Consider the following 26,663-nt stretch of genomic DNA (forward strand, 5'->3'; position numbering starts at 1 on the left):
TATGACATGCACTACAATACTTTAAAAATCATCTCTGTAACCATATATATCAAAGTGTTTTTTTATTATTAGTTTGTAACATCAGATAGTGCTCCTCTGCTTAGTTATTTCAAGTAATGTCCCTAAGGAAAAAAGGCCATGCACAAAATCTTCCCGTTTAAATTATATACTTGGGTAAGAAAATAACTTAAAAATGTCATTATGCAAAGAATACGCCAATCAGGGTAATATTCGGTATATAATTTAATACAGATGTCCGCTCGTAACACGAGGGGTACGGTACTAAGTGCCAGTATCCGTATGGTAGTTGGTAAAATTATACATTTCATAGTATAAGTTACATATTAATAATTTATGAATTATAACAAATTAAATAGCCAGCAAATATATATACATATATAAGATCTAATGCTGTCACAGTTGGGGATCGCAACCCTGACCTCCGGATCGCTTATGCCACATCGACTACGCCACTTTATATTGTGATACAATTAAAATAACTTCATACTTGTAGAAAGTTAATATGCGCATGCGGCAGTTGTAAATCAAAGTATGGTTTAAAACGGCTTGATCGTAAAGAATGCTTTTGAGTTGTGTTTTTTTCACAACCATTTCTGATATATTGATTTGTGGTAAATAAAAGCAGGTGTGTTCGTAGGGAGGAAGGGACTGGAGGGAGGGAGGGGAGGGATTGTTTCGTAACTTATTTGATTATTGGCTGCGTAAACACATCGAACATAGTTAATTCCAGATTGCATTTAAAACGAATCTATACTGTGGCGTAATAAGTGGTTATAGCCGTGACAATTTTAAAGTGTTAGATATAAACAACACAGTTCTTGCATCTAAGACTTATCTTTTTATACGTATCGTAGCTTGAAGTACATGTTGTGTATCCTAGAGTGAAGTATGGGTTACATTTTAAAACGCATCAACGGTATTGTTGATTTGAAAAAACAAACTAATACATACATTTGTTTCATTTGATTTTTATCAACTAAATGCTATTTTGTTACCTAAATTTATCAACGAAATACGATTCATTTATCATTAAATACTTAAATGAAACTTATTAAAACCTGAAAGCGAACGTACTAAATGATCAATGTCTTGGTAAATTTTGAATCTTCTTTACACTGAAACATTTAATTCGATTCGATTGTTAAGTTATCTAATTAACGCTCAGTTTTGCTAGTTTTTACAACCGACGTGTTAAAGCGACTTGTCCACCAATTTAAAAGCAACATATGTTTGCAAATATAAAAAGCTTGTACAAAGCCAAATATAATATACCATTAAGTATCGACAAAGAAGGTTTTATTAAAATATAATATTTCGATAAGAATTGTTGTATCACATTCGTCAGTTTTTTTTAATTGCAATCACTTCAACATAGTTGGTTCAATCATTTATGTAACGCCTCTCTTCCACGTTCTTCCAAAGAAACCCGCCATCAACAAATCAAACAACAACTTCGTACAGGTAAGGAAAGTTATAACGGTGTCAAAGTTACCTAACTCTAGCATTTTAAACCACGCAGTATTCAAGTAAAGAAGATTATGCTCTGAATAGTGTTTAACCGAAACGTTCATAAGAAGACTCTTGAGACTGTAATTATAAATTCGAATTTAATGCACTCCACTAAACACATAATGGATCCAACGCGTTTTTGATAATTTAAACACGCCGATAGTGTAACAGTTCTAAGTCCACTTACTTATGATGATCGTGTTGTAGGAATGAAGTTAATTCCCTGTCAAAACAGGGGCAAGAATGTTTAAGTATAAGCGATGTATATTTTTTTAATAAGAAATATTTTACGTATTCAATAAGTATTTTTAACATATTATCCTTATATATTTTATATACATATTCAATTTGAGAACGCATTTATTTTTGAGAATATCGACGTAAAACAATGGGAAATATAGACAGTGTCCATTTCAAATAAACTTGTCTTTAAATGCCTAAGTACAATATTAAGTGTAGAATAAACAAACCTCTTTCATGAATCGTAATATGAGAAGCATTGACGTAATAGTTTCTTATTAAGTGGAAGGGTACGGTCGTGAGAAGGGAAAATTTAAAATATTTTAAAAATTAAAATCATCCCTATTGTCATATTGTCTTATAGAATGGTTTCGTGCTATTGTTAGTGTAAGTTTAAGAATGCAGCTTCTATTAAATGCAGTTCAATTGTGTAAATATGTTTGATATTCTCTCCGAAAAAGCACTATATAAATAAACAATATCATTAATGTATCTGCTTGTTTGGTTAAAACATAGGATTAATTCTAAATGTTTAGGTTTTTCATAAATTAAACATAAATTATCCTTTCTAGCAATGTAAGAATATTTCAACTATAAGTGATGAACGGTTATGGACAATCCAATCAGTACACAAACAAATTTGATTAAATATATTTCAATTGAATGCAGCAAAATATCAGGAAGAAGAATGAGAGCTTAATATAAGTCAAAACAAGTCCAACTGGTTAAATTATCCAAAATATTACAGGTAAAGAAGGCTCATTTGGTATTTCAAGCATGTAGGAGCATTGCTCTATTAAAAAAAATCCATAAGGGAAACTAGTTTAATTTTAATAAGACTGTGTGGAAGTTACAAGAAAACATACGGCAGAGCTTGACCAGACGTCTGTAATCTGCCCGCTGCTGATTTAACTTCCCAATAGCCTTTTGCGAGTGACTTTATTTCTTCGACGAAAAAAACAGTTTAAGCTGTAATCCCTGTATTTTCAGGGAAACAATTCCTACAAGTTTTTTTCTACATTAAAATCGATAAAACGTTATAAATAACTTAGCATCGACGAAATCTAAACATAACGGAAAGTATGTTTTCTGAGCATAATTGTAAACTTCAAAAAGAAAGAAATCATTCATGTCGTTAATCTTCTTTGCGGTAAGATACGTTAGCATGGTCCTTAAAGTTCAGATAAAGTTCACTTAAATGGATATAACATTTTTTTTGGTGTTTGATCGTATGAAGTATTGGAATGAAGTTTTTATTGCGTAAAGCGTTTCGTTGATTTAACTTTGTTAGATGACTCCGCCATTGTTTAAGCTCTGTCTCTGACTCAATAACGTTTGAATATTTACAATATACCATTACTAAAATGACGAAATAAAATAAAAAGCATTGTTATTCACGAACACAATTTATCATTCTTGCATAGAGATATAATTTAAAAAGTAATGTTTATCTTAACATTGTTATATTATCAAATACAAATGAAATTAAATACACATATAAAAAGCTGAATCTCTTTGACATACTATTGGTCTTATTTTTATACAAAAAAATATATGAATGTAAATAAATGTAAGTTATGTTATTGTCCTTGATATGCATATACGTGTAGTTATTGTTCAAACCGAATGAACGAATGTTTCGTCATAATTCTATGGATATACATATCCCATATAAACTTAAAATTTACATTATCAGACCTATAGTGACTTTTTATTATTTAGCAGCGCAACTAATTATAGTTTTGCATATTTGCTGGCTACTTGCATCATGAAATAAGGTAGTTTAACGTATACAGAAATGGACCAACTTATTGATTTGCAAATGATTCATTATATCTTATAGACGTCCCATACTTGATATATTTTAGATATAAACGAAAGCCAAATAGGAACGTCAGAATGCTCTCAGAGGTGCACCAACACTAACGGAAGCTATCAGTGCGGATGCAGTCATGGTTATCTCTTGGAAGCAAACGGATTGACGTGTACAGGTGACCAATACGTCTTTTTACGATTCGGAAATTTATTGTTAATCTTTTTTCCCTGTCAGTTAGGCAAAGGCGTGCCGTTCTATTGTTTGTTTTTTTGGTCAACCATGGAATATCAATAGATTCTATACACACACACACACATATATATATATATATATATATATATATATATATATATATATATATATATATATATATATATATATTTATATATATATATAGTCTTAGATGTCATACCCCCTTTTTATTGGAAAAGTGTATTGATAATTGCTCCCATAGAAAATGGATTTTATTCATTTGTGGCTCAGCTATTGACATACGAGTCTTGTTTGTTTTACACGCTTTATGTAATATCAGCTTTCATATTCACTTATGTGTTACTTTTATTTGCTGTATATCTATGCCCTTTTCGTTATAATACTGGGCATATACACTACATTGCCACATTACAAAATTTTCTGATTTACTCGTTTCTTTCAACATTCAAACTTTCAAACAGGTACTTTGAATAGTTTTCACAACATCAACCAGTTGCCTATTAGTGATGCGATAATGTTTTTGTAGTTAATTATCGATGGGTAGCGCGTAATTTACATAAAAAATGACTCAGAAAGCAGCAAAACGTGTGCATATGTTAACTTATAATACATATTTCAGATAACGACGAATGCAAAACAGGAACCTCAAATTGCTCGCAAAAATGCACCAACACTGATGGATGCTACCAGTGCGGATGCAATCAAGGTTATGTTCTTGAGGCTAATGGACTAACGGTCACAGGTACACGATGTAACACTTAAGACTGCCACATTTATGTGAACATGTATTCCTTTAATGATTGTAAGGGTTTAATTATCGGATACTTTAAAAAAAGCTAGGCCTCTTGAGTTTTAACGTAAACATCGACCCGTCAAAAAAGTCTTATCATCGTGTGATACTCTATTGCTCCGCTAAGTGAGCCAATGATATGTCTATTGTTTCAACTACAATTAATTTATTGGCATTTATACTCGGACATTCACTTATAAAGCCAATCTTCGCGAGTATACTCTAATAAATTTAAACCAACAAACCGATCTTTTATTATATGTAAGTATCGCCACATGGATATTGCATAAGTGTTAAAAGGCCACCAGAGGTCAACACTGCCCTTCAATAGTGTCACTTATCCAGCATTGTGATGTGATAACTCGGACAACAAGTAATAAACTTCGTGGTATTAACATGTTGATTATACTATGAAGGGTTATTTGTGAACACTTGTTAAGACCGTTTCTTAAGGATATACATGTATATACATTATGCGTGATGTTTTTTGTTTTCATTTAGTTTAAAACCACTTCATAACGGCCATCCGGTTTTCATTTAACGGACGTCAATGATTGAGATTAATTTACAAATTAACCACAAATGATGATTAACACAGTAATTGATTTTCCTTTGTGAAAATATTTATTGGGAAATTCAAACAGACTCACTAAACTGTAATATTTTGAACAGGTGAAAATAATAACAACACCAATGTCAACAAGAGCGCTGCATAACGGGTGCCACGCGCGGCTGCGGGTGCAGTTTTGATTAAATGAAAGCTTGTCAGCTTTTTTTTTAGAGGTGACAGTGACCTTGAACTTTGACCTAGTGACCCCAAAAATGCGGCATGTAGAGCTAGTCAAGGTACAGCTACAAACGAAGTTTCAAAGTTGTAGGTTAAAGCACTTTGATTTTAGAGGCACTGTCCAAAACCTTGACAAAACGTAAAGGTTTTAGCACAAAGCGGTCGACACGACGACGGATATGACGAGCTGGCTATGACAATACCTCGGGTTTTCTCCGAAAACAGCCGAGCTAAAAATGAATTAAAAACATACATGTTTTAATATAATATAATTCTTTTTACAACTGCCATTTTGACAAACTGTAAGCAATGCCCTTTAATTCTTTTTAACAAAAAAGTCAAATCCAAAATGATCAAAATCTTTATGTAATATAAGACAAGTGAATAGAAATATCATACGGCATGCATGATTTCAATGAAAAATCTTTATGCAGAGCACTTGTTTAGTATCTCTTTTATAAACTGAACGGGTTCGTGCCATACAACTCTTTAAGATAATCCGCAAGCAGTAAGTCATGGTCTCATTAAGACTAAGGTATTCAATATCATCGCTGAACACGCATTTGAAAACAAAACTAGTATCAAAACTCAAATAACTCTGATTTGTGATATACGATCCTAACATGTGCTTACATTAGAAATTATAATATAATTATTTATAAACTATACTCTGTAAAAAGTCAAATGTTTTTTTCATTGCAAAAGAAATGTTACTTTAATATGCGCTTATATAAACTAATATATGTATCATATATACTAATAGTTAGATTTGCTCAAATAGCTCATTAAAAATTTAAGTCAAACATTTATTTTATTTATACTTTGCATCACATAAAAGCTAACAACACGAAGGCATGTTTTACAAGCAAACTACGTCTATTTTTTATTTCTCTTTGATGTGGTCGGGTAATTGTTTATTTAGTGTGTTTTTTTAAGATATATTGGGATGATGGCACATCCGCAGATTTAAATACCCTGCTGAAAAGCTGATATTTTGCAAATATTAATAATAACATTATAATTGAAAATTAAATTTTGAACTCATTTATATATAAGCTATCTGAACTTATCTATGATGTCTCATTTCAGGTATATGGACGTACTCTAAATTTAGATAGTACAAAATCGCGAACTATACGCAAATCTCTATGGTTCGACCAAAATTGCAAAATGAAGAAAGCAGCGTTCTACGACTGTAAACGCCTGTACAAACAAGATCCATCAATTGCAAACAAAACATCGTCTTTACAAGCCAGACTGACATATTGTCAAACAAAACGTATTGCTAAAAATACATTTACAATAAAGAAAGTAACACATTGTCAATTTTAAGTAAATCCAACCCCCCCCCCCAAAAAAAAAGGAAAAAAACATAAATAAATATAAGCTTAAACATCGTCTAAAACTTATTACGTAAATATTGAAGATTTAATTGATCAGTTAAAAAAATTGTCTGATACACCGCATGACAACTCGTTGAGTGTTGATGAAAACGCACCAAGACATGATACACTTCATATTGAAGAATTAGATCGCCCAATTTAAAAATACAATAAAAAACATTGTCAAAGCTCAAACGCTATAAATCTGCTGACATGTCTAACAGTGTTGCATACTTTTTTATTGACTATAACGAGTTTATTTCTCCAGTTTAAGGGTGCCATTGTCCCTATTTTCAAACAAGAGCACCGCATAGCGGGTGCCAACGCTCGACGTTGGTTGCATTTTTTATTTTAGAGCCTATAATAAAGTTTTATATTAGAGGTCGCAGTGATCTTGAACTTTGACCTAGTGACCCAAAAATGGGTGTGTCGTGTAGAACTCAACAAGATGCATCTACATATGAAGTTTCAAAGTTGTAGGTGGAAGCACTATGATTTAAGAGCCAATATTAGGGTTTTACCACGACGCGAACGGCGGACGGCAGACACCGGACGGCCGACGCCGGACGGCAGACGACGAGCTGGCTATGACAATACATCCGGTTTTCTCCGAAAACAGCCGAGCTTAAAAAGAGATAACAATGTTGCATCTTATCATCGAGGCATTAGATTTGAATATATTATAGCTAAGATGATTTCACTCACATTGCGCAATTGAATAAATTCTTGGTACGATGGTAATAATATGTTAAACACATCGCAATTCGGATTTAGAGATAATTTAGAGATTGATTGTATTTTAATCTTGCCCACTATAATCGAGAAAATAATAAATAATACATCGAAACTTTATTGCGTTTTTATTGATTATGAAAAGGCATTTGAAACTGTACATGAAGGTTTGTAGATAAAATTAGTACAAACAGGAATAATTTGTAACATGTTAAAAATGATGAAGTCTATATATCAGAATCTAAAATCATGTGTTAAAAACCATAAAGATATGTCTTATTCTGAGCTTTTCAATGTAACATTAGGAGTTAAACAGGGTGAGCCATTATCACCTTTGTTATTTATTTAATTCATTAATGATTGTATTTATATCAATAATTTAACCAAAAAAGATATGCGTTTATGATATATTTATATGTTGTTATTTGCTGATGATTTTTATGTATTTACTACAAATCCAGAAAGTCTACAGTTACAATAAAATTCTTTTTTTTAATACTCCTGTAAGTGACAACAATTAAATCAAATAGGACATGGAATATTTAACAATAATTCAAATGACAACTGTATGTTCTCTTATGAAATTAACCAGAGAATAAAAGATCAGTTCATACAAAATTGGCACGATTCGATTTATAACCAACCGAAATTCGCTTACGAAAAATATTTAGATTGCATTAAAAATAGAAGTAACAAACAACAGCTATCCTGATTTAGACTTAGTGCTCATAAATAAGAAATAGAAACTGGTAGATATAATAACACACCCAGAGATGAACGTTAATGTAAACTACGTAACGCAAACACTGTTGAATCGGAATATCACTTCTTTCTTACTTGCTCCATCTTTAAAGATCTACGAACAAAATATTTTATACGATCTAACTGGCCAAACTTAGTTAAATTTAAAAATTAAATATCCTGTCCAAAAACAAAAGTAATAAGTAATGTTGCCAGATTCGTAAATGATGCAATGAAACTCCGTGAGGAAAAAAAATAGAAGTAATTGCTGCTTCTTAAATCAATATTGTATGAAACCGCTAACATATTGTTTATTTATTACTTGTTTCTTCTTACATAGCTGTCAATACATTTACTTTTTTAATTGATGTTTGAATACATAGTACTTTATGTATATAATTATGTATGTTTTTTTGTATTGTTCTGATGCACTTTGACTATAATTTGTTAACTTGTCTGGAAATGGTCAAAGGCAATTTGCCGATATTCCAATAAAACAAAACTTGAAACTATTTGCAAAATAAAAGTTTATCACATGTTTAATACACTTATCTGCGTTCCAGATATCAACGAATGCCAAATAAGAACATCAGAATGCCCTGAGAAGTGCATCAATACTCCTGGAAGCTACCGGTGCGGATGTAATCAAGGTTATGTTCTGGAAGCAAAGGGATTGACGTGTACAGGTACACGATGAAGGTCATGACATTTAAAATGGTTTGCTATTATACAAATAATGTGTTTGTAAAAGAAATGCCTGTTGAACTTTTATGGAGCTGTGAATCAGACAATATTTTTATGCAATCGTATTCAATAACCAAGTAAGGTATTTTCAGTTTATCACCCGTATAAGCTATCAAGAATATGTTGAAGTATTTGTTATCTCCATCAAATACTTACATACATTCTCCTTTTAAAATCACAAGCATCTTTTATTGCAAAGCAAATATTACTTAAATCCGCACTGTAAGCAACTTATAAATTTATCACATAAACAATTACTAAGAGTTGCCCAGATATGTTATTTAGAAATTAAATCAAATATTAATTTTCATTGATACTTTGCATGCAATAAAAATCAATTACCAGTAGGCGATTGCTGACATAAAGCTACGCCTGTTTCGTCATATCAGTGTGATTTTGCTTGGTAATTAGTCCATATTTTATAAATATAAAGAGACCCTTAACATGTACATGTGTTTAGCCCTAGAACTCCGCACTTTGCTTCAACTTACTTTGAGAGTGTATGCAACAACGTCCTCAAAAAAAATGAAAACGTTTAAGCCCTAAAATCATGTTTAAGCGATGCGTTAAATTAATATTGCCCTTCCCCAAAATAATAAGAAATCAATAGCATATTAAACACATTTTGTGTGTTTCAGATATCAACGAATGCCAAATAGGAACCTCAAAATGCTCTCAAAAATGCATCAACACTGCTGGAAGCTACCAGTGCGTATGTGATCAAGGTTATGTGCTGGAAGCAAATGGATTGACGTGCACAGGTTCGCGATGAAGATTGTGAAATTTAACATGTCTTGCTATTATACAATTTTTATTCCTGTTGAAATTGTTAGAATTTAGGACACACTTTTTTCATTTTTTTTCTTAAATACCTACTTTATGTGTAAGGCCTCTTCAGTGTATCTTTAGTATCTTTAAACACTGAACCAAAGGTCATTAATTAAAAGCAAATAATATACTGAATAATGTATACATAAATAAAGCAAATGACAACTTGACGCTAGTATAGTTCATAACAGGTAACCAGTTCGGTGAAAAGGCTAATTATATTTTATCAATAATTGTGTGGAGCTAAAACAGAATGTTTTAAAGCAAACTCTGCTTCGAATGACCCGCAACTTTTTTAAATGTCAAAACAGTGCATACACATGGTATTCGACTGCAAACAAATAAACCGAAACAGAAACAAGGATTCTTGTTGGGATGTCAGGTTCGCCTGTTTTTGAAATTTCCTCAAATAATCAATGTACATGAAATAAAACTCACTATTCTTTTTTTTATTAAAAACGTATTCGTGTGTTTTGCACCACATGTAATTCTGACATACTCGAAGCCTGAATGTAGAATACCATAGCGTTTTAGGCTTTCAATCTCGTAAGTTTACTAGTAACTAAGGTTAAATTTTATTCTGACTGTAAATTCCAAGGGACTCGTGAGAGAATAACATGATATTTTGCAGATATAAATGAATGTGATGACGCTCTAAATGGTGGATGCGATGATTCGTGTACGAATACTGTTGGAGCGTTTAAATGTGCGTGTACCGGAAACAGCACTATAGAAACCGATGGCTTTACGTGTTCAGGCATGTTTATATTATAAGATAAATCAATTACTGCATAATTATTTGTTCTGTGTTTAAGTAAAAAAAGATTAATTTCAGTTTTATGCGTATTTTCATGATTGTGTGGATATTTAAGAGAACACATTTTACTATTGTCTATCTTATGTAAACTGCAAATGTGTACGTATACCAATTTTTGTATACATAAACAAAATATGTAAATTGTTTAACTATTAAAATAAGTTCGAAATTAATAGCTATGGGGATACATACGTCTTTTCAGGTACACAAGGGGAGGCCTTAAATTTCTTTTCAACAAACGGACTTATAAACCGAGTGTTACCAAAAGGATGTCATTACATATTATTGTCCAAGTGTGATGAAAACTCCAAGAATATAATTCTGTCCTCGACATCAGCTTGGTACAAATTTCAGAACAACAACGATCTTTTGTATACATTTGGTATAACCTTCGTAGAAATCCAGACCGTTATCCTACCGTTGTCAATTTCCGGTTTACAGGTAAATCTAAAGCCTATGAGGATTTTGTCAGGATCTCTGCAATACTCATCCGCTGATGGAATCAAGACTGGCGATGAAAGAGCTCAGAATTGTTGGACAATTGATATAACCCCAAAAGATATTCATGATATCTTACAGTCCTTCGCTTTAACACGAACGTTTTTTAATAATATTCAGGACATACTTCCTTCGTGGTTGAAGTTTAGCTATACGGGAAACGACGTTCTGAGTGTCAATGAACTGCAAACCGAATTAAAAACCGGCGCCGAAATAAACTTCGGAGATTGCAAGGGTGCACCGTTGATAAACAGTCGATTTTATCATGTTTATCGGCTTGGGCATGGTTTTGCTATGGAAATCTATGGTCAAAACATCACCCTGCCTCATCCGTTTGCGAACAGGGCATACTGCATTATAACCGATCTATGCGAAGACCTTGGGAATACGGTAATTATCATTTTACCTGAAGGCTCAAGAGATGTACTTGATGAAGTCAGTATGTTTAAGTCATTGAAGCAAAGCATTGGGTTAATAATTCAACTCATTGGTATAGGCTTATCATTAGATGGAAGTATTCAAAACAATTGGAATAAAGAAATCAACTTTTGGCGAGGTGGCGACGAACTATTTTCTTATCCGTAAGTATGATATTAAATAGGAGGTTTTAATAGCATGCAAATGATGTGTTTGCATAAAAGAAATGTTTAATATATAAAAGTATGATATAAAACTGTATATCAAACTTAAAATGTTAAAAGCAACGACATATGTTTACTAGTATTCAACTATCAGCCAATGTCTGGATCGAAGGCAAGGCTTCGCTGAGCAGTAGGTTTCTCCATGTTGAAAGCAGAGCTAACGCGCATGTTGCTGTACCAAATCTCAAAATGGTGAGACACGTATATGTTAAAGTTTTGCTCTTAATTTATATCATCATTTCGACATTTTATAGCAGGGCATAATTACTCAATATAATTTTCGACGTTTTCCAACAGGTTTAAACTTCTAGTGATTTGTATTAATCGGCCAAAGGCGTTTACATAATTGTTGTCTATGTTTCACCCTGTGCTGTATGTTTTTGTCCAATATTGCATCGGCAATTTCCGTAAATACAAGACTATCAGACAGTTACAATAATGTCTTTCCTTATAATGTGTCTGGAGTTTCTATATTACTATATTGTACTTCTTTTCTTTAATTCTGTTTATGTATGACATTGTGTTTGTGTGTATCAACAGGTATTGCGTATTTCGCCAACTGTAACTTCTTGTTATTGTAGATTATAAAAAGTATTTTTATGGACGAGTGGCGTTTAGGAGTTTCTTTAACAGCAACGGCTGAATTGTATTTTTACTTTGATTTCTTTGGAAATAATATCAGAATCATTTTGCCTTCTGATGGAGCCGTCATGCTATACGGGTCTTTGGGAGGTATGTATTTTCTATATAAACGAAATCTTAGTATAGTCCGGCAGAAAATGACATTTACCCGACATTGAGATGTATAGTAAATATTAAAGTGTGTTTTTTTGTTAGGGGAAATGTTAGTGATGAAGGATCTAAATGATGCCGGGCTAGTATGTTTGTGTGTTTTTTTTATAAATCCAAGATGACCGACGTTTTCAGCGTGTTTTACGTATGTGGTGATATAATCGTGACTTCATCGATTGTTTTGGATCTTTCAGCCTAAAATAGAATAATGGTATGATTGTTCATGATTCGCAATCAAATTCCAGATTCTACGCATGATGGCTGCCAATATGGTATCTTATGCAAATAAGTGTAGTTAAATTCCATTCCACTATATTTAAATGGAATTTCATTCTGTACTTATTGTAGTTATGAATGGCATTATGTAAAGACGGTTCAATATTATCCAATTAAATCCTTTAAATGTATAATTCGACCTATACATGAAAATAATACAGACACGGAAACTAAAAAAATCATAATTAACATATAAATGAACATGTTCAAATATTCGTTACGCGAAATGATTTCCATATCGTTTGATTTAAGTCGGGTAAGAATAGACTGAACCCCTAAATTAATTATGGTTTTTAAGTATGTTCCTGATATTTAAAATAACAATGTGCACAAGTTACTTTCCTTTGATAAGTGAAACGTGTTGAAAGATTAGTTACGGGCCTTGTTGTTGCTTTCATCATTATTGTTGAAGTCGATTTATGTGTGTTATCAATGATGTCTCCAAAGCTTAAAATAGTAATCACGCCTACATAACAGGGAATATGATACCTGGTATACTAAAGAAACAACCAACTGCATTACAAAGTGGGTGAGAAATTAGTAACTTTTATCAATCAGATGCATGAATATAACAATACATGTTTGTATGAAGATGTGCTTCAGTACAACTCATCCGCAGCCATAAGTGCAAATAAAGACAAGATACTATGCACTATTTCCGATTGTAGCGCTGGTATGATCCAAACCGTGGTCAATAACTTTGACGCCGACATTTCGTCACAGAACGGTCGACTGTCTACATACTCGATGGCGATGAAGATGACGCAATTAAGATCATCCTCTTCAGTCGACATTGATATTAGCGAGACCATACAACGCACACCAACATCTGATGTGTCCACGCCGATAAAGCATGAGATGGATATCGAGCGATTTCAAGTAGAGAAGAAACCACAGATGGCTGTTGAAACCGAACAAAAACAGGTTTTGCCACTGAAACTGCAGGTCAAAATGGTTGTGTTCACGAATTAAGCGAATCAAACTGACTTTGGATTTCTTCAAGATACACTTACTACAGCGTCATGTCCTGAATACCATGTATATAATACACGGCTGTGCTAAGATCAGGGGCATAGAGTCAGCCCAAGACAAAGGTAGATTATGTGCAACTTAAAGATATCAAACCAGCAGACCCAGACATGATGATGACATCTCTGTAACTGGCATAATTATTATCATTACAGTATGATCAGAACTGCGCTGTGTTTACAGTTGATCATCAAAAATATAGAGTTGCAGTCAATAATATCCGGTCATACCCAGGGCAGTTTCAGAATGTAATACTACGTATTGGTGGTTTGCACTTCCTGATGACAGTTGTGGGGTTAGTGGGAACGTTAGTGGCAAATAGTGGTTGGAAGAGCTGCTTGAGTCAACATTTGCTGGAGTTTTCTAAATGGGAAGAAATACCCACAGAATGAACGGGCATTACAAACCTTGCATTGTTGCACATGGTATTCACAGACAAAAAATTTCAGACAGTGTATTATCTAGAGATGTATCTGAACAACATAGCATCTGCCAATCGTACTTCTTAATTGTGGGTTGATTAAGGCAGTATTTCGTATAATGATTTATGTTCGATCACAAACAGAGGAGGATTGGCCGCTGCACTTGGCATCAGTTAAGCTCATGTTACCATACATCTTTGCCGCTGCACATCCAAACTAAGCCAGCTACGCCCTATAATATCAAATTTCAAAGAAGAAAATGCCTGAAAGCGCACAAGAAAAGTTCTTAAAGGGTGAGCATGTCATGAGACATGTTCTGGGGGGGGGGTATGAAATGCCATATGGAACAACCTGTACGTAGCACCTTTTATGAGATATGGCCATGGCAAGAAGGGAATTATAGGTTCGAAACTTAAACCTGAATCTCTCAAGGTTTGGGGTTTGAGCCTGCATATTTGCAGCAGGATGGAAGAAAATCTGAGAGAAAATAGAAATGCCAATTAAGTGGACACTGATGAACAACACACAGACGAAAAGCGGTGGAGGATTGATTCAGATGCTAAGGATTAGCAAGTATTCGGAGAAAAAATAACGGAATTTATTGATCCGTTTGATCAAGCAAGCGTCCACACAGTCTAGTGAACATTGTGAGTGGAAGAATATCACCAGCGTCTGCTAATTTTGATCAAGTAATAGATATTGGTAAAAGCCAAATGATGGAATTTGAAAACTCATGACCGGACATTTTTATGGGTCAATATCTAAAAAGGTTGAAAAAAGATATAATTATCATATAATTAATTGGCCCAGTACCTACTGCTATGTTAACTGAAACGTGGGAACTCAGAATAGCAATAACTATATCGGTGCTATAGAATCAATCAAAAGTAGAAGTGACTGAGCGTCACATTAAAGGTCAGATCACACGTTCAGTAACTGATGGATCCGCTGTCCTGTATGCCATCTACTGACGCCTAGAGAGAAAGATACATGACTATATTGACAACTTTAAGTCTTACATAAGACAAAATCTGAATAAATGTCATGTCTACTTAGTGTTTCACCGATATACGGAGTTTAGCACCAAGAGTGTGGCGACAGGTAGACAATCCAATGTCTAAAGTGTGTACAAACTAACGGGTTACATGTCATTACCACCACATAATGTTATACTAGGTGTCAATTAAAACAAAACAACCGCTGATTTGTGTGATTTGTAAAGCTGTATGCACAAATAAACAATTCCACCTCTTGTGCCTTCAAACAAACAAGTTGGTCGTAACAGGATATCATGATAGACCCACTGAAATATATAAATGTATAAAGGTGACATAATCAATAGAGCTGACTTAAAAGTAACCCACGAAGAAGCTGACGTTAATATGATCATACAAATGGTTGATGTTGTAGAGGCAGAGAACCCTGACATTTATATGTTTGCTGATTATACAGACATGTTTGTGTTCTTGTAACATTACCTGTTGTCCTGACATGATCATGATTGGTCATCATGGTATACCAGTGAGAGAAAGAGCAGTTATAGGTATTCACAAAACGGCCTAAAAGCATTAAAGATTGTTACCGACTTGCTGTATACTCTCTTGATGCGACACTTGAGTTGGATATTTTAGTATCGGTAAGGGTACAGTTATTACGATGCTGAACGCAGGCAACTCCGTCCGACTGTTAGGCGATATGACAGCTTGTATGAAAGAAGATACGAAGGGAGCGACTACTCTTGTCCTAGCATGCTATTGAGAATATGTATATTGCAAGACAAACTTTTTGGGCAACCAGGGTAAGGAAGATGGGTAAGGCTACAGCGGAAACCACGGAAGCATTCTATGAAAACGTGGAGCTTGCTCACATACAGGCGTGTATGTGAAAACACGCATAAGATGCAGACCTCCCCACCCCTCAGAATCAATGTGATTATGGCTGACGAACGGACGAGGCGTCAGACACCCTTTTACTGACTACACTGAATACACTGTTACAATAATCAGACAAAACATGCCCGTTAGATAATTTAATTTGTCAATGAGAAAAGAAAGATGGAGAATAATAGTGTATTGCGTTATGTAATTGTTGGTATGAAAGACAAAATTGGAACTGAGCTAATATTTACATTAGAACATCACTCTGCTAGATGCAGATGTCTATGCTAGACAGCAACGCACAACATGAGGTTAACTAGTATACGTGCTACTTCATATCACGATGTTTGAAAAAATGTTACCTGATCAGGACCTTGGAGAACTATTAAGTAGTTTCTATTGATGTATAATGTACTATATGACAATTATGACACCGATGTATTTTCATTACACATAACACATTTGACGAAGTTGCTGTTACTGTACATAAAAATAATATAATTTTGCTCCAATGGTCAGGATAAGGTCGAAACGTTCTTATTATACTTATCTCTGCATATGTATTATTGAAATTCGTTTTATCGAACACTTCTTTAACACTTAATTGCTACTAAATTAAATCATGTTTCCATATTCAGTATTCTTATGAAATATTTTGGATATGATCATGGGTTTAAAAGCAATTTTGGGTCAGCCATCTTTATTCTGGCAGTCATTTTGGACGCCATTTTCATTTTCTATAACCCACGATTACGCTTATATATTCATATTTAACATTTATAACAATATCAAAATGACATTATAATACATAAAATAATGAATACCTTTATGTTATAAAAAATAGAATAATGAAAATGGCCATCTTTTGACGCCATCTTGAATTTCTAAAAGACAAAAAAAAGATACCAGCCGTGCATCATTTGGACTTTCATCAGTAACATGTCCCCTTAAAAACGCTTTAACGTTTAATATTCACCTCAAAGTCGGGTTTTGTAAAATAATGGTCACTTTTCTGCCGCACTATTAGTGCAATTCCACTACATACTTATGTCACACCTCGTTTATACTTTAACATGCCTAATGCATTGGTTTAAGCCCTTTAGCAGGGTGTCAGTTCTACTAAAAGGTAAACGCAGATTATTCCAAAAAAGTATGTTTCCTTGTAATTATATTTGACTTGAAAAACAATAGACAAGAATGATAAAATGAGATAATATGGCTATCCGTGAACCATTTGCTGAGCTAAATGGATTACCTCCGCAAGATAGCTATGGATTATTATGTTATTTTGTCAAATTTAAAAAGCAGTGATTCGATTCTCTCGTAACATTTCAGGTTTGCAGAAACGTAATTGGTGCGGACCGTCTGCAAATCCACCAGGACTGTTTTTTAATGTTAAAGTGGGAGTAAGTCCATTTCGGGATATTCCATTTTTGAGATTCATCGACATCAACCTCAGTGTGGGTATACATGCCTTTATGTTAAGCGATCCAACTACGAGCATAACCAATTTTGACAAGACCAGTATAGTCGATGACCTGATGTTACTCATCAATGTAACAGAAAGATTTGTGAAGAATTCAAAGCGTGCAGCAGTGATATATGCATCGAGGCTTAAAGACGATTCGGCTGAGTACTTGAAGCAACTCATTCAGACGGCTAATGAGATATTGGTTGCTTTAACTTATCTCCTAAACAATGTTATACAACGTAGTGTGGATGAAAGCCTTTTAGCTTATATGGGAAACGAATTAGCTCCGATTTGGCATTCAGAAAGAAAAACTCTTGAAAATGACGCGCGTATGTTTTTTGAATCTATCGTTACCAACAGCTTAAGCTTAAAGAACACATTCTCCGGATTGTTTTCAAATGCGATTTACGATATTACATCGCAAATGGGAAAGGTCATAGACAGACTGCTAGGTCAAGTTAGTCAAATTACAACAGTCAATGAAGGATTTGGGATTAAATTATATGGAGATCTAACACTGTTTGGACTTGTTTTCACTGGACTAGATATTGAATTTGTGTATTCAACAGGTACACTTTTATCACACTGTGATCGTTATGAGTTTGCTCAGAATTTCCTGAAAACTGAGAAAGCAATTCGATTATTGGCCGTATTCAAAGGCGTTACACAAATCGGTTTATTTCTTAGAGTAGATACAGGTCTAGGACTAGCGATAAGTCTTGAACATAAAGGCAAGTTTGCTTTAATTGCTCGAGCTGAAGCATCAATGCTCGGCTGCAAGGGTCGTGTAGACATGTATATTTCTCAAAAAGGCTTGGAATTTTTTTGGGAAGCAAAAATATGGTCTTCATTTAAGGCACAGCTGGACGTTTCTTTTCACACACATCTTGATAAAATGAAACACGCAATTCCGGTATTGCAAAGTATATCTTTAAATGTAAAGGGTCGTTTTATTGCGGATGCGGACGGCGATGGAGATTTCGCAGACAGCTACGTGTCGGCGCTTATTCGGTTTACACAACATATTGCTGATGAGGCAGACGCTCGTTTAAGTGGAATGCAGGACAGATTGACAGCGGCTCAACGTGATATAACTGCTGCACAAAAATGGCTTCAAAGTAAAAAGGCAGCTGTGGATTCAGCACATACTGGCTTTGATAGCGCAGTTAGAGCATTAGGGGTTGTTAAGTCAAAACTTGAGGAAGCGAAAAAACCTTTTCAAAACGCCATTAATGAATTGGAAAATGCGCAACGCAATGTTGATCGACTGTGTAAAATTAGAGAATGCAGTCAAATATGTGTTCAAGGTTTAAAGTGTAATGTGTGCCATGCGAAAGTGTGGTTTATGTGGATACCGTATCCATGCTGTGTATTTACGAGCTGTATGTTTTCTTTTCCTGACCCGATATGTATTATAGCAAACGGTTTTTGTTATGTACTGCGTGATATAGCCTATGCAGTTCTAGAGCTAGCCCAATTTGCATTGCGTGTACCGATGCTCGTACTCGATGCAGCTAAGGTGGCCGTGTCTGTTGCACAGGTGGTTGTAGATAGATCTCGTGTGGTTTTAGATATTGCTAAGGTAGCTCTGGATATGGCAACTATTGCTTTAGAAGGTGTCAAACAGGTTCTCGAGGTCGCAAAATTAGCTCTTGAAGCGGTAAAAGTCGTTGTTAAACTCGGAATTGCGGCACTGAATTTCGTATTGAAATATGGCTTGCAATCGTTGATCGATATAAGGAATTGTCGCTTTGAAATTGAGCTTTCAACTAGCGATTTACCAATATTTGATGTCAAGTGCGAAGTGAATGCCTTCAAAACTGGTTTCGTACCCGTTGGTATGAAGATTAATTTTAATGATCCCATACAAAGCATCTGGAATGCTGCCAAAGCTACGATTGAGATGATACTCAACAAGATCGGCAACGTTTTTTCTGGCAGAAAAAGACGTGAAATACGAGATAAAACACTAGCCGGTCTGTACACGTCGATGCGATTTGCACGCAACGCCGATGTAGATGATGCGCATTTTGAAATGTTTGCAAATAAGACGTTTAATGACACTTTTAATACGTATGAAAGCTCAAATAAAAGCCAGTCAGATGAGTATACGTATAGGAAACAATTGTTTACTGACAAATGCCTGCTATTCAAACGTATTCATGTGTTTTTCCACGACACAACAAGCACATTGTCGGAGTTGGTGCACGATACTGCAGCTTCGTTGAAGAATATTAGTTCTCTTAAATGGTCCCTGCAGTCAATTAATACTCACGATATTTTGAGCAACTTATCATATGAAACAATCGGCGTCGATCCGAAGGTTGCCAATTATGAATTCAACATTAGTATTTCTGAATTGCAGAACACAATTGACGGTGCAAGAGAAAACATTTCAACAGATCCGTTTCTAGTCAACCTAGTCTCTTTTGTAGAGGATGCTAGTACGTTTATGGAAGCTGAAGCTGAGGGAGCAAACAAAATAATGATTGTAAACCAATGGATTGCTGCCATGAATAATATCACTGTGAAGTATTTTGATAACGACACGTGTGTTTCATTTCTTGATTGTACTCACTATGCCATTGCCGGCTTGTACGAACAGTTTATGGCTGTCAATGTAACAAATCAGACTGAAAGCCTAGACGCTGTATCGCAATATGAAGATTTGTTTTTACTTTTAGTAGGCAATGGTTCCCATACCATTGAGGACGTTGATTCAATGGCGATGCCTTTATTACTGACTATAAAACAAATGAAAGAACACTACGTCTTTTGTTCAAAAGCTCCGGAAATGCTTGCACCTCTGCGAAATCTTACTGTTGAGACTGGGTCCAATGTTTCACTCGTCTGCAACGCAACGGGCGACCCAACACCAAACTATTGGTGGTACAAAGATTGGCAACTATTTTCCGGTGAAAACATGATGTTTTTACATATTTCCAACGCAAGAGGAAACGATTCCGCTGCGTATTACTGCAAGGCTGGTAATTTGATTGCAAATTACTCGTTTGAGGAAGCATACCTGAGCGTATGGGGTAAGTAATACCATTACTTACATAAGAATCATATTCGTTTTTTTGCAGAAAATAATACTTAGTTATATGAATTCCTTAAAATTCAAAGAGGCCATTCTCACGAAAGATTTACACAGAGTATGTAAAATTTATTAGCAGTGCTACTTGGCGAATACTGATTTCAGAATTCATGATTTTCTGTTTAAAAAATATCGGCCGACAACGAAATATATCAGGCGCATATAATATTCAAATCTATTATACATATATGTTTGAATTTACTTATGTATTGCTCTGAAAATACAAGTATGCGAAGTATTGCATATAAACGTTTTTATTAAGACAGATTTTACAGCAAGGTATATGCGACGAGTTATGTGTTTACTTGGGCTTATTTGCAGATAATAGAGACGTGGTTCTTATCGAAGACGCCATCGGAGATATTGGTAGTTTTGTAATTCTTACCGAGTGATTAAGTTTTTTTGTAAGATGTAGTACTTATTAAAACAGTGTTTTACCAATGATCATCAGTATAAATGAACCAACCGATGGGCAATTAAACACAAGGTGGTAATTTAATGCAAGATAAAACTTAAATTGGTTGGTGTACTTAAATTGGTTGGTGTACTTAAATTGGTTGGTGTACTTAAATTGGTTGGTGTGTGTTGCATCATATTCAAACAGTTGGGATAACTTGCATGAATTATAAGCTCTTTTCAATAAAATTCCAATTACGTTCTCGTGTTTCATCTCCAGACCTAAAGGAATGTTTATTCGCGAATGGAAATTGTTCGCATACCTGCAAGAGTACATAAGGATCTTACCGATGCAGTTGCCCGTCAGGATTCCAACTTCAAACCGACAATAAAACTTGCACTGGTATGTGTTTGCTGCATGAATTTTTAATGATTAACGTTATGTTCGGAATTATCGATTATTAACTTGATATGTGTTGCAAATTCTTGTCAACAATAGTTCAAATATTTGTTTTCATGTTTTATTTCCAGACATAAACGAATGTTCTCTCAAGAATGGCAATTGTTCGCACACCTGCAAGAATACACAGGGATCATATCAATGCAGTTGTCCATCAGGCTTCCAACTCCAAACCAACAATAGTACCTGCACCGGTAAAAGTGTCTGATCAATGCGTGTTAACAGTTTTTTTAAGAGCTATGTTGTGTGTTTTTTTTATTTAAAAACGTAAACAGGAATAAATTAATCTGGTATTAAAAGGCAAAAACAACTAAGACTGAGCTTATTTGATGACTTTGAGATCTATTCGATCACTATTCTTAGTACTCAACGACCTGTCTGAGTTTGCTTTATAACCATTTATGCTGCCTCTGTTATTATATTGAATTAATTCAAATGTTTTAAACATTCAAGCGCGTTTATTTGTTATTTTAAGATGACAGCAAAGGCTTCCGGCTTGCAGAAGTCTTAGTTCCTGCAGTGGTAGTACTTTTAGCGGGCATATTTGGCGCTGCCGTTTTTCTAGTTTGGAGACGGCATAGAAGGTAGGTTGAGTCGATATTCGCCCCTACATTCGTATATTGTTCCCAGTAAAAATATTGTATAATCCTTCAAAATTTGACACATCCTTATTCTATGACATTATACTGATCATAAGCCCTATATGATGTAGTCACAATGAGGACTTAGTGTGGCGTCCCTTATCAGATCGATATCGATAATGGCAATTAGATCAGAGATGTAACTATAAAATTGCACACAGACATTCCTGAATCAGCAGAGAAAACTTTTGCAAAACTAATAAGATTTTATAGTAGACCATTAGCATAAAATACACGCCATAGAGGTACTTACATATTCATGCATAAATTTCAGTGCTATGTTAATGTTGGCAAGCAATAAACTATGTAAATTAAAATTGAGGCTTGCTGTGGGGAAAACGGTGCTTAAAGCCTGTGAGTAAAGTGTCGTTCCAGATATGTCTGTGCAGTCCAAACAGGCTTCACAGAGACAACACTTTCCGCCTAAACTGGTTTTTCTTTAAGATGAGACTTTCTATATAAAAAACTATTGAAGCGGATATTGTTGTCCCTGATTAGCCAGTGCAGACCCAGCAACACTTCATACACATGCATTTAACCCATTTCTCATTTGTGGTTGTGGTTCTAGGTTATATACGTTCACAGCGCATGTCAGGATGAGTAACTTGGCAGCGGTCCAACCAAGGCCTGATGTGGTCAACCAAATGTGAGAACCAGAATCGTGATTGGTGATGCGCGAAAGAATTAACTAAAGACTTAACTAACGATGATGGAGCTGCACTTTGTGGTCCGTGTTGAAGGCAACATTAGACTTTTTCTATTTAAATCATATATGTTGTGTTTATTATTGTTAATCACGTTTCAATGAAGCGCTATGATTGGATAATTTTACAGACTATTACGATAAGGGTTTTAACACGTATTCAATGTATCCCACTTTTGAACAATGGAGTTGTTATAGGATTGGTGGATGTATTGTGTACCCTGGTGTTAAGTCAGATTGTATGCTTAATGCATTTGTTTGCCTTCTACATAATCAAAGCTTATAGCATTATTGTATATAATGTGCTATTACATGTATTAAGTTTTTATTATTTCACAGTATCTCTTAAGCTAAAACCATGTGTAAATGTTGTCAAAGCAGGATTATGCTTGGCAATTTTAACTGGCTGTCTTACATCTTAAATACAGAAATGACGACCTAGAATTGTTCATAAAAAACATTTGTATAACTCGCTAACATGAACCCAGACTGAACTTTGTGTATGAATAGTTTACAGTACTCATATTAGAATGTTCATGTTTGTTCTTCAAGCAAGTGAATAAGATAAAGAATATACCATCAAATACAGTCATGGTCTTATTAATCATGAGTAACACGTGCATAAACAAGAGGGCCTTAGGGCCAAAAGCCGCTCACCTGAGATACAAAGGAACTGACCCGTTCTGTGCAGCCCAAGATATAAAAAGAACAAATGCTCTGACCAGGTTTCATGAAGATTGAACTATAAATGTGACTTTGAGAGTGTTAACAAGGTTTAATTATAGCCATATGAGGAAAAATGCCCAGCTCCCTGGTGGCCATGTTTTTCAATCAACTGAAACCATTTTAGAACTCATCCAAGATATCATTGGGACATATCTTCTTACCAAGTTTCATGAAGATCAGACAATAAATGTAGCTTTTCAAGTGTTAAAAAAACAAGGTTTTACTTTTATAGCCATATAAGGAAAAATGCTCCATCCCTAGCAGCAGACCAAAACCATTTTCAATTTCATTCAAGATATCACTAACACAAATGTTCTGATTAAGTTTCATGAAGATTGGAAAATAAATGTGGCATCTAGATTGTTTACTAACACTCTAGAGGCCTCATTTATTGTCCAATGTCCCGCCCCTGGCGGATATATTTTTCAACCAACCGGATCCGTTTTTGACCTCGTCCAAAATATCATTGGGACAAATCTTCTGACCAGGTTTCATGAAGATCAGACAATAAATGTGGCCTCTAAAGTGTTAAAAGGGCAAATATTGATGACACAAGACGGACAAAAGGTGATCACAAAAGTTCACCATTGTGCTGTGCTCAGGTGAGCTAAAAACAAGGTTGTGTATAAATATATTGGACACAATTATATCGAGTAATTACTGCTATTAGAATTCATAAGCATGGGTCACATTTTGTAAAATATATCAACATAATAATATGCACAAAAAGGATTTCAACAACACACTAAATGGTGCACTTGTTTCACATCAGTCATGTGTGATGATCTGGTGTATGTAGAATCTTTACAAGCTCTATTAATGTATACAATTTATTTATTTTCACAATCATAGTTTATGTTAAACACAAAAGAGTTTAATACAGCAAAAAGTTTTTACACTGCTTAAAATATTATATAAACATGTAAAAGCTTATACCTGTTAACTCTTGCATATAGAAGAGCATATTATTTAATTTATTTTTTTTCAAACATAAATGTTATCATTGTATACAAATGCTGAACTCGTCCACGGAATATACAATCGCTGAGTTTGTACAAAGTACCTTATCCACAAATGAAACACTCATTTTATTAGAAAATCTATCAACCTTATACAAAATGTATGAACAGCATTCAGCTTGGAATAAATGTATTTGATACACACGTGTTTAGCTGATAAATTGTTCTCCCACAATGCTTGATGACTGTAGTCATGTTGTTAAGTTCTGTGTTACTCTTACGTTTCACTCTTAAACATCCCAGTCACTTTCACTCATTCCCCAGCATTAGAATCTTAAATGAGGCTTGGCTTTGGCCATATATCTGAAAAAATAAAATAAATTTTAATGTATATAACAGCAAAAACACACTCCCTGATGTCACAGCTACATGTACATACATTATATCTCGATATTATTTCCAAAGTTAAATTTCTATACACACATCCTTCCATAAATTTAATATGACTTGACCTTGAAATGTTATATATGACTATCTGGTCATAATTTGTTATTTACCCTGCGCATGAGCATAACGAAGCAACACAGGTTTTCCGAAAATATACTTCAAGCCCCTCAATTGTAGGCATTTATTAAAATGTATGTAAAAACGTGATTAGCACTTGATTGTCATACACAATCTGCATGTTCTACTTGTTTGTTATTTAAAGTACAGCAAGTTTGTTTGGCATGATAAAACAAGATGTGTTTGTGAAACACAATGTCCCCCTATATGATGTTTGACCTTGAAGGATGACCTTGACCTTGTGAAGGATGACCTTGACGTTGACCTTTCACCACTCAAAATGTGCAGCTCCATGAGTTACACATGCATGCCAAATATCAAGTTGCTATCTTCAATATTGCAAAAGTATTCATAAAATAAGCGATTTGGGCCACATATATTTGACCTCTGACCTTGAAGAATGACCTTGACCTTTCACCACTCAAAATGTGCAGCTCCATGAGATGCACATGCATGCCAAATATCAAGTTGCTATCTTCAATATTGCAAAAGTATTTATAAAATAAGCGATTTGGGCCACATATACTTGACCTCTGACCTTGCAGGATGACCTTGACCTTGACCTTTCACCACTCAAAATGTGCAGCTCCATGAGATACACATGCATGCCAAGTATCAAGTTGCTATCTTCAATATTGCAAAAGTATTCATAAAATGAGCGATTTTGGCCACATATATTTGACCTCTGACCTTGAAAGATGACCTTGACCTTGACCTTTCACCACTCAAAATGTGCAGCTTTATGAGAAACACATGCATGCCAAATATGAAGTTGCTATCTTCAATATAGCAAAAGTTATTGCAAAATGTTAAAGTTGGCGCAAACAAACCAACAGACCAACAGACAGGGCAAAAACAATATGTCCCCCACTACTATAGACTATCCTAGGCAGTCAAGAGGTATAGTGAATATTCCGAAACTGGAAGAGTAATTTCAACATCAGCAGTCAGGCTAGGTTGACAGCATTTTTGTCTGGGAACAATATTAACTTAATATCCTCCTTGCTTATCGTTGAAAAACGTTTGCTGGCAATTTTGCTTGCCATTTTGTCGTCTGTTTACATCGTCATAAATTGCGTAATCAAGTGATAAGAAATTGACTGTGTTAACCAGTGTACTTTAATTTTTGTTATTAAAATATCAATGGTTATTCATTGCTGTATTTAAATACAATTATTGAATATTAAAATTGTTCATGGTTCTTATATATTGTTCATGTTTGAAAAGTTTGTTCGGTATAATAAAATAAATATTACATGTCTGACAGGGTGACAGTAAATTTGTCAACTTTCGAAAAAATACTGTCAACCTCGGCTTCGCCTTGGTTGACAGTATTTCCTCAAGTTGACAAATTTACTGTCATCCTGTCAGCCATGTAATATTTATATAATATTACTCTTCAACTGTCAATGATATTTATATAATGTGCATGTACATGTATATAATGTGTGAGTGCCCTTATCAACAATTTGATATATAGTACATGGTATT

The 26,663-nt window shown here is 34.4% G+C and overlaps 2 protein-coding genes and 1 long non-coding RNA gene across 3 annotated transcripts in view; 2 read left to right on the forward strand and 1 right to left on the reverse strand.

Moving 5' to 3' along the window:
* Positions 1–3,636: 3,636 nt before the first annotated feature.
* On the forward strand, positions 3,637–10,544 carry LOC127837927 (uncharacterized). Its single transcript, XR_008029540.1, has 5 exons — positions 3,637–3,761; positions 4,419–4,541; positions 8,795–8,917; positions 9,614–9,736; positions 10,435–10,544. It is a non-coding gene; the product is annotated as an uncharacterized LOC127837927 (long non-coding RNA).
* A 300-nt stretch (positions 10,545–10,844) lies between these two features.
* Positions 10,845–24,497, forward strand: LOC127837928 (uncharacterized). The gene is made up of 10 exons (XM_052365384.1): positions 10,845–11,061; positions 11,239–11,699; positions 11,840–11,951; positions 12,341–12,491; positions 17,491–20,664; positions 21,045–21,089; positions 21,400–21,522; positions 21,651–21,773; positions 22,055–22,163; positions 22,789–24,497. Exons 2-7 carry the CDS (start codon positions 11,413–11,415, stop codon positions 21,456–21,458), a joined length of 3,828 nt encoding a protein of 1,275 aa, XP_052221344.1. The 5' UTR covers positions 10,845–11,061; positions 11,239–11,412; the 3' UTR covers positions 21,459–21,522; positions 21,651–21,773; positions 22,055–22,163; positions 22,789–24,497.
* LOC127837930 (parafibromin-like) overlaps positions 24,466–26,663 on the reverse strand; it is a 35,487-nt gene continuing 33,289 nt past the window's right edge. Inside the window, exon 15 of the mRNA XM_052365386.1 lies at positions 24,466–24,971. Coding sequence (XP_052221346.1) covers positions 24,935–24,971 — 37 coding nt within the window. The 3' untranslated portion in view covers positions 24,466–24,934. The remainder of the gene's footprint in view (positions 24,972–26,663) is intronic.

The sequence above is a fragment of the Dreissena polymorpha genome, chromosome 7 (genome assembly GCF_020536995.1).
Source record: "Dreissena polymorpha isolate Duluth1 chromosome 7, UMN_Dpol_1.0, whole genome shotgun sequence".
In the NCBI taxonomy this organism is placed as follows: domain Eukaryota; kingdom Metazoa; phylum Mollusca; class Bivalvia; order Myida; family Dreissenidae; genus Dreissena; species Dreissena polymorpha.

What these genes read in the sequence shown, in the direction of transcription:
- LOC127837928 (XM_052365384.1), top strand. Translation starts at nt 11,413, where the DNA reads ATGGAAATCTATGGTCAAAACATCACCCTGCCTCATCCGTTTGCGAAC. An exon ending in GACGAACTATTTTCTTATCC is followed by an intron (nt 11,700 to 11,839) that starts GTAAGTATGATA and finishes TATGTTTACTAG; the next exon opens with TATTCAACTATCAGCCAATG. An exon ending in AGACGCCATCGGAGATATTG is followed by an intron (nt 21,090 to 21,399) that starts GTAGTTTTGTAA and finishes TTTCATCTCCAG; the next exon opens with ACCTAAAGGAATGTTTATTC.